Raw genomic sequence first — 8148 nt, 5'->3', positions numbered from 1 at the left:
TTTAGAAAAATAGTTAATGGGTATAATACATATGGATGTTTTTGTTATCTATTTGGTAGTTGTTTGCTGCAATCAATTTAGGAGTATTTTTTCATGATTTCCCGATGATCCTTGATTTTATAATGATAATTTTTTCTAGCGTCTGTTGTGGCCATTTTGTATTAGCCGACCACGTTGTATCTATATAAGTTATATAATATACCAAGGGGAGATAAAAAAAAAATAAAATAAATAAATAAAAATAATAATAATAATAATAATAAAAAAATAATAATAATAAATAAATAAATAAATAAAAAATTAGGTTAACTTTATAAAAAGAAATAATAAAGCATGTGAGAATGAGGAGATAATTAATTAAATTTCTTCTTACAAATATAAAAAATAATATATATATATATATATATAAATAAAGAATTTTCTTTTCTTTTCTGAACACGATGCCACCGAGAGCTAAGAAGCGTAGAATGGCTCAACCAGCAGCGACTGCCACACAGCAGCCAAGTGGTAGTCAGGCTACGGTGTCTGTGAATTCCCAGACGTACTCGTCGACGGCGTCGGCAGGATGTCCAGTACATGTACCAATACCACCGACCCAGGCTCCATCAACTTCCGTTGTGGCGGAAGCGCAACCCATGTTGACGACAAGTGCAGGGCCATCCTTTGCACCGACCACCTCTGGAGCAACAATCTCAACTCCAACAGATGTTGGTACCACCCCTGCTCCTGTCCCATCAATACATATGATTGGTATGAATGTTTCTAGCACAGTCAAACAACGTATTATTAGTGGGCAGTATATTGATTTGGCCACATTGGTAACACCAAAATCAGGGTCTGATGAAAAGAAATTAGTTATGAATAGTATGGGTGAGATAATTTATAAAGATGCCAACCAAAAAAAGGTAGAAAATATTGAGCAATGGACTGACCTTATGCTCATATTTGCAAGTGTGTACTTGAGTGCACATCCCGCCAAGACTCTTGACCTACTTAAGTACATACAGACCGTAAGAATGGGTGTTAGCAGGGGGGCTATATCTTGGAAAGAATAGGATACGCAGTTTAGGCTGCGCAAAGAGCAAAATCCTGTGTCTTCTTGGGGTGAAATTGACTCGGAATTATGGTTGATGTATATGCATTCTGGGCCCGCTTATAACGTAACAAATGCACCCAAAACCAATAATGATAAATGCTTCAATTTCAATTACAAGGGATCTTGTGACAAATTCTCATGCATGTATAAACACAGTTGTATTCGATGTGGTAGTAACCATCCACAGATACATTGCCTTACACAAGCCTCAAACACTGGGTCCGCACAAATATTTCGCCAACAAAATTCAAGTGGTCAATTCTATGGACAGTCAAGTTTTCGTCCACAAACCACCAATGCAAATACCAACTATAAGGGGTATTCAACCAATGCAAATACCAATTATAGGGGGTATTCCAGCAGCAACACCCAGCGCCCCACCTACTCAAGACCAAGATTCCGCACCCCGCAATCTATGGCGTCTAGGTTCAACGCCTATTAATGTACACGCCCTTAAAAAATGTCTCGTCCACTATCCTAACAGAATCATAGCAAATCGCCTAATCCAAGGGTTCTCTCAAGGGTTTAAACTTCATTATCATGGGCCTAGATTACCAATTCAATGTAATAATTTGAAATCCGCGGACGATCATCCTAATGAACTTAAAGAGAAAATCGATAAAGAAATTGAAATGGGGAGGATACAGGGTCCTTTCACGAAAATACCAATTTCTAATCTTAGGTTATCTCCAATTGGGCTAGTGCCGAAGGGGGATAATTTGGGCTGGCGTCTAATAACGCACCTCTCTTTCCCGAAGTTTAGTAGTGTAAATTCATACATAGATCCTTGTGAAACTGCTGTACAATATTCATCCTTTGATTCAGTGATTCAGATGATTGCTAAATTAGGGAAGGGGGCTTTCATAGGTAAGCGAGATATAAAATCCGCATTTCGACTTCTTCCAATATTTCCCGGCGATTTTGATCTCCTGGGTTTTAAATTTCAGGGTAATTATTTCATAGACAAATGTTTACCTATGGGGTGCTCCATTTCGTGTAAGGTTTTCGAGGATTTTTCTACAATTTTGCAGTGGGCTACGATACAGCGTTCTAAAACATCAACAATGGATCATTATCTAGATGATTTTATATTTGCTGGGAGGGATGCCCATTCCTGTCAAGATCTTATGTCGAATTTTCAAGACGTCTGCGATGATATAGGTGTTCCTATTGCCGAGGACAAATCTGAAGGCCCTACTATGGTTATGACATTTTTAGGTTTTGAGATAGATACTTATCATATGCTAGTTAAGATCCCCAATTCAAAATGCTTAGAGCTACAGGGTATTTTACACCATCTCGTTGTTCAACGCAAGATGACACTCCAACAATTACAATCTGTTTTAGGTAAACTGAATTTCTTTACAAGAGCCATAAGACCAGGTAGGGCATTTCTGCGTCGGCTTTATAATGCTACAATAGGAGTTTCAGAATTACATTATCACATAAGGATAACTCAATCAATGCGTCAGGACTTGTACATGTGGATTAATTTTCTTGAATCATTTAATGGGACTGTGTATTTTTTAGATATTGAGTGGACGTCAGACAACAACATTAATTTTTACACAGATAGTTCCGGTTCGTCTTACTTGGGATGTGGTGCTTATTTCAAAGGGGAATGGTGTTTTTACCCTTGGCCAGAGACCTGGGCGTCCAATGACCTACTTAAAGACATGACCTTTTTAGAGTTAGTTCCGGTGGTCTTGGCCGTCTATTTATGGGGTAACAAACTCGCTAATAAAAAGATCATTCTCCATATAGACAATCAAGCTGTAGTCGCTATAATAAATAAACTCACTTCTAAATCAGAGCGGGTCATGAAACTACTTAGACCATTTGTCCTTGCTTCTATGAATTATAATATTCTGTTTCGTGCAGTTTACATACCAAGTAAAGACAATGTAGTTGCTGATTCAATTTCTCGTAAGCAGTGGGCCAGATTCCGACAAGCAGCTCCACATGCCAGGGAACACCCTTGCCCAGTGCCCCTATCTTTCCGCAACATCATCTCCAGCCTGAGTTTGCTAAACTTTTAGACGCCTCAGTATCTGAAAACACACATAAATCTCATCGGGCTGGAATGGCAGCATATTACAAAGTATGTAGACTCATTGATTGCACGCCATGGCCCCCTACATTAAACTCAGTCGTGCAATTCGTTTTGCATTCATCATCATCCGGCCTCGCATATGGTACCGTGAGGTCATACTTGTCTGCCATTTCATTTTATTGTAAATTGCAGAGTGTTCACGATCCAACCCCAGAGTTCTTGGTTACAAAGTTATTGCAGGGCATGAAACGTTTGAGACATAAAGTAGATACTAGACTGCCAATAACGAAAACAATTTTGCTAAATATTATTCAAGTTCTGCCCATAATATGTACCAATGCTTTTGAAACAGCTCTTTTCTCGGCTGCATTTTCCCTGGCATTTCATGGATTTTTAAGAGTTGGCGAATTAACAGTTAATACAAGAGAAGGTGATCAACAAAACACAATTCAATTCAACAATTTGTCCATTAATCACGAAACGCAATCTCTCTTACTGACTATCCGGTATTCGAAAACGGACCAGTTAGGTAAAGGCACAGTACTTCAAATAGATAAGCAGGGTGGTGTAGCATGTCCATATCAGCTCATTACTAAATACGTCAGCATCCGTCCAGAGGGTTCAGGTACATTATTTCGACACTTCGATTTATCCCCACTCACACGATATCAATTTACGGGGGTACTTTGTAAGGCAGTAAAGCACCTAAATTTGCCTGGTATCTCAGGATACAAATCTCACTCTTTTCGTATCGGCGCGAGTACTGATCTCGCGTTAAAAGGATTTTCAACTCATGACATTAAGAGATCTGGTCGTTGGAAATCTGATTCTTACAAATCCTACATTAGCATACCAAAGTTTTAATTTAATTTTAGATATACAGACAATATGGTTGGTGGGTTCATCAATAATCAAGCACGCCTTTTTGGAAGCTGTATTAAGACCAGGTGGTACAAATTTGACATTAGAAAGAAAACACATCTCACTGTGGTGGCAGGGTTATAGTGGCCTCCAGTTAAGTAAAACTAAACAAAAGATTAGAACTCTTGGAAAGGTGGGCCCTGTACCTAATTTCATCCTTATACATTGTGGGGGGAATGACTTGGGCAATGTATCGATCAGAAAAATAAGGGTGGTTGCAAAGCAGTTGGTTTTATTTCTAAGGAATCACTTTCGAAACAGTAGGATTATATGGTCATTTATACTTCCGCGTCTCCAATGGCGCTATTCAGCAAATTTAAAAGCTATGGAAAATGCACGCAAACGGGTTAATTCTGGTATAGCTGCAATTGTCTTGCAATCTGGGGGCGCAATAATTCGCCATTCAGACATTAAACCTGATCCAGCTTTATTTTTACAGGATGGGGTACACTTATCCTCGTTGGGGAATAACATTTTTCTAAACTCTCTCCAGGGGGGACTTGAGGCTATCGTTGCCCATGGTCAATCCTGCTTTCCCAATTAGCAAGGGTCCTGGGTACGGCTGTTCGTATATGCCGCTCTACCCCCACCATGGTGGCGGAGTTCCCTGGATGAGTTTCATTCTGATCCTCATCTCAGGGAACTTGTGGCGTATAAGCGGCATTTTGGTAATTATATTGTAAGCTTTGACCTCTGCACCTCCCAGGGTCAATGCTTTCTATATATATATATGGTGAACTTTGAACTTTGATGTTGTGAACTTTGAACTTTTGATGTTGTATGAACTTTGACTTACCACTATATGAACTTTGACCTTTGGTAATGACCTTGATATATGATTTGCTTTGATGTTGAATGTTGTTTGTGCATTTGATTGGGGCATGCTCTTGTCTTGGCTGCCCATTGCCCATATGATATTGTTTGTTTTGCATTTGAAACTAAATAACAGCCGTGCCCATAATATCGCCACACTTTAATAAAATTAATTTCAAGTTACCATTTGTTTGCGTTACACTTTTCTGAGATAATACGTTCTGGTGTCTTCTGTACAGAATTCAAAATTAAATTTGGCAACGTTTTACAATTTTCATACCAAAATTCTAATTCTAATTTTACATCGGTAGAAATTTCAAAAAATGCATCCCAAGTTCTCCTGTGGCAAATCATCATACGCATTTTTCTCGACATCAATTGACAGATATTACCTAATGCAGGCATAAGTGATATGATCTTACCTAGGATTGATGCAAGATTTCGTGCTGTCGTACGCTTCAGAACTAAAACTGTATTTATCATACTTACGATTTTTTCTATCTTACTTGTTGGCACCTGGATAACGCCAGATTCTAAATTCCATGTAAAACCTAACCAGTCCAATATCTGTGATGGATAAAACACTGATTTTTCGTAATTTGGAAGAAAACCTGCTTGCAATAGCGTAGAATATACAGATTCTGCCATATGTATACATTTTTCTTTTGTATCACACGCCCACCCATCGTCTAGATAAACATTTATCGGAAAACTCTGAGCTCTCCAATAATTCACTAACGTTCGTACAATTTTTGTGAAAATATGCCCGGCCGAAGATAAACCGAAGCGTAAAACAGTAAAAACGAAATATCTCTGTGCACCGTCCATATACCATGAAAAAACCAAGAAATTTTTGATGTTCTGAATGTATATTAACATGATGATAACCTGAACGTAAATCAAATTTGAACATATAATAACCCTTCTTAGCCTATTGTTTCGCTTCCTTAACACCCTCAAATTTTATTCTCTGTTTTAAGACATATTCATTCACATGCCTTAGATCTAAGACTAGTCGGGTTGACAACATATGGCTTTTCTGAAACCTCTGAAATACACTTGCTGTCAAGTAATTCTCTTATAGCTTTTTCTACAAACTCAGAGTTGTCAAGAGCTGATTTGTTATTCTTAAGACATGCAGAGGTAGGATCTTGTATAAAAGGAATAACATAACCATACTTTACTGTACTTAAAACTAACTCTGATGTGTTTAAAGTATTTTCCCATAATTGTGAATTATTTCTCAATCTGTTCTTTACAACTTTACCTTTATTCATGAATTCATAATTTTCGCTCAAATACTCAACTTGTTCTGTCTCTATGATGCTATTCTGCATTGGTACTGGTGGCTGTTGCTGGAGTGTTCGGTTTTCCTCTTGAGAGAATGGGTTTAAATGGACAGAATTTTGCGATGTGCCGTGGCCTTTTGCAATAGAAACACAACCCGTCGTTGTACTGCGTTGTGTTCTGTGCTGTGTTTTGAGAGTACATGTCGGTTCTCTGTCCAAAGTTCTGGCTGAAGCCACAAAAAACGCCCTGGGGTTGAATCCTCCTCTTGTAGCTCCTCTGCTGTAAGGCTTGTTAAAATGAGTCCTCTTTCTGGATGCCCTTATGACCGCTGAACGCAATTTTGTAGCGTCCTCACCGTTGTCAGCTAAGGGTTCGTCCAAATACTCCTGGACCGTATCCCAGCCATTGCGGTCTGCTATTTTGAGCTGATTAATGGTAGCAATCTCAGATTTAATAACAATTTCGATATCTTCTTTATTCTCAGACTTTAACAAAAGTTCAATTTTTTGTAAAGCAGCAATGCGGTCAGAATTAAAGTTAAATTGAATTTTAGTTCCTTCTCGTTTAAATTCAAATTTTGAAGGTTGACAAGCTCGTGTATCAACGTTTGAACCATTTTTTGGAGTTGTACTCACATTAGTACTTGCCGAGGATTCCGTGCCTTTTCGTAATTCTCCCAGTATTTCAGCTTTTTGGCGTTCAAGAGCTTTATTTAATGACGAGTTAAATAGTGAAACGGCATCTGCTGTAGACATATCTGTTTCGTCCTGTAACATTTCTTCTTCAAGGCGGTCCGTTTCCATGCTCGTGATTCTCGATTTAACGTGTATCGAGGTTATAGCGAGAGTCGATAAAGAATGCGTATGACCGAATGTATTTATAGTTACCTAGTCACGTGATCTACGAGTATTTTTAGCAAGTAAACAACGAAATGAATTTTATTTTTCTTTGGGAAAACTTCCCCTACATTTTGGGAAAATATCGGCATTTTTTCAATTGGGACTGGGGCCGAATTTTGGCACCAAATCACTAGCCAACAACATGTAGTAAAAGGTATGCATAAAAGAATAATATTTTAACATTAGATAGCCTTGTTTAACTGCACGTTTAAATTTATGTGACACATACAGGTGCTGCTGTGCTATAAGGGGTTATTAAACATCGATTCCGATATAAATCGAAACACATTTATTACCATTTTTTGTTCATCTTTTTTTTTTTAATATTTCGGCTGTAGTTTATATTGACTCTATAAAAAGGGGTGAAATTCTACTCTGAAAAAAAGAGGGGGAATCAAGCTCTGGTGTGAGATTTCCCTACAAGGGAAATCCTACTCTAGGTTATGATTTCAGGGGTGAAAGTTTGCTTTGGAGGAAATCATCCTCTTCAATACAGGTTTTAGAGGCATGAAATCAGTAATGACTTGTCAAGGTAGAGGCAGACAAGACCTGTAGTTGTCAAAGCTCAATATTCAGGTTTAAAAAGCAATGCACTGGAAGGTTAAAAAAGGGTTAAAAGTTAACTTAAAAAACAAAACTTGCCTGTGAAGAAAATATTGTTTTCATGGACGGAGGAATTTTTCATGTATACCTCACTATCATGCAAAATTGTATATTGTATATTATGTATGTTATGAAAGTTTCACAGGTTATTAAAATGGTCAATTACATATATGATTATAGGGCGTTGTATTTTTACTTCCGATTATGCATATTAGCTTCGAAATTTAAAAACTATTTGTAAAAGCCTTACACGAAGTAGCTTAAAACATTCCTGACAAACTTACCATTATAAACTCGATTCTTTTTTTTTCTTTAATTCTAAAACACATACGAACTCAAGAAAATTGAATTGATCAAAAATCCAAACTCATTTATGTGTTTTATCAATAATTAGTTTTTTTTAAACATACTTCTGACAAATTTCTGTGGAGTATTCTATTCCTATATAGAAAAACCTGTTGATTGAGTTTTTT

The 8148-nt window shown here is 37.5% G+C and overlaps 2 protein-coding genes across 2 annotated transcripts; both read left to right on the top strand.

Annotated features, from left to right (window-relative positions):
- Positions 1-390: 390 nt before the first annotated feature.
- LOC134250363 (uncharacterized) lies at positions 391-3916 on the top strand. Its single transcript, XM_062732718.1, has 3 exons — positions 391-750; positions 3031-3655; positions 3877-3916. The coding sequence occupies exons 1-3, from the start codon at positions 441-443 to the stop codon at positions 3914-3916; spliced, it is 975 nt and encodes a 324-aa protein (XP_062588702.1). The 5' UTR covers positions 391-440.
- LOC134250364 (uncharacterized) lies at positions 3616-5067 on the top strand. Its single transcript, XM_062732719.1, has one exon. The coding sequence runs from the start codon at positions 3943-3945 to the stop codon at positions 4612-4614; it is 672 nt and encodes a 223-aa protein (XP_062588703.1). The 5' UTR covers positions 3616-3942; the 3' UTR covers positions 4615-5067.
- Positions 5068-8148: the final 3081 nt, after the last annotated feature.

The sequence above is a fragment of the Saccostrea cucullata genome, unplaced genomic scaffold, assembly GCF_032062105.1.
Source record: "Saccostrea cucullata isolate Sc308-1 unplaced genomic scaffold, CSIRO_AGI_Scuc_v1 ctg4821, whole genome shotgun sequence".
NCBI lineage: Eukaryota > Metazoa > Mollusca > Bivalvia > Ostreida > Ostreidae > Saccostrea > Saccostrea cuccullata.
Note: the sequence above shows the minus strand (reverse complement) of the source record. Positions and strands in the feature narration are given on the sequence as shown.

Bases quoted from the DNA above. Each gene is read 5' to 3' on its own strand.
- LOC134250363 (XM_062732718.1), top strand. From the start codon at position 441: ATGCCACCGAGAGCTAAGAAGCGTAGAATGGCTCAACCAGCAGCGACT. The intron at 751-3,030 runs GTATGAATGTTT...TCTCGTAAGCAG, and splicing joins CCCATCAATACATATGATTG to TGGGCCAGATTCCGACAAGC. The intron at 3,656-3,876 runs GTATTCGAAAAC...CTGGTATCTCAG, and splicing joins TCTCTCTTACTGACTATCCG to GATACAAATCTCACTCTTTT.
- LOC134250364 (XM_062732719.1), top strand. From the start codon at position 3,943: ATGACATTAAGAGATCTGGTCGTTGGAAATCTGATTCTTACAAATCCT.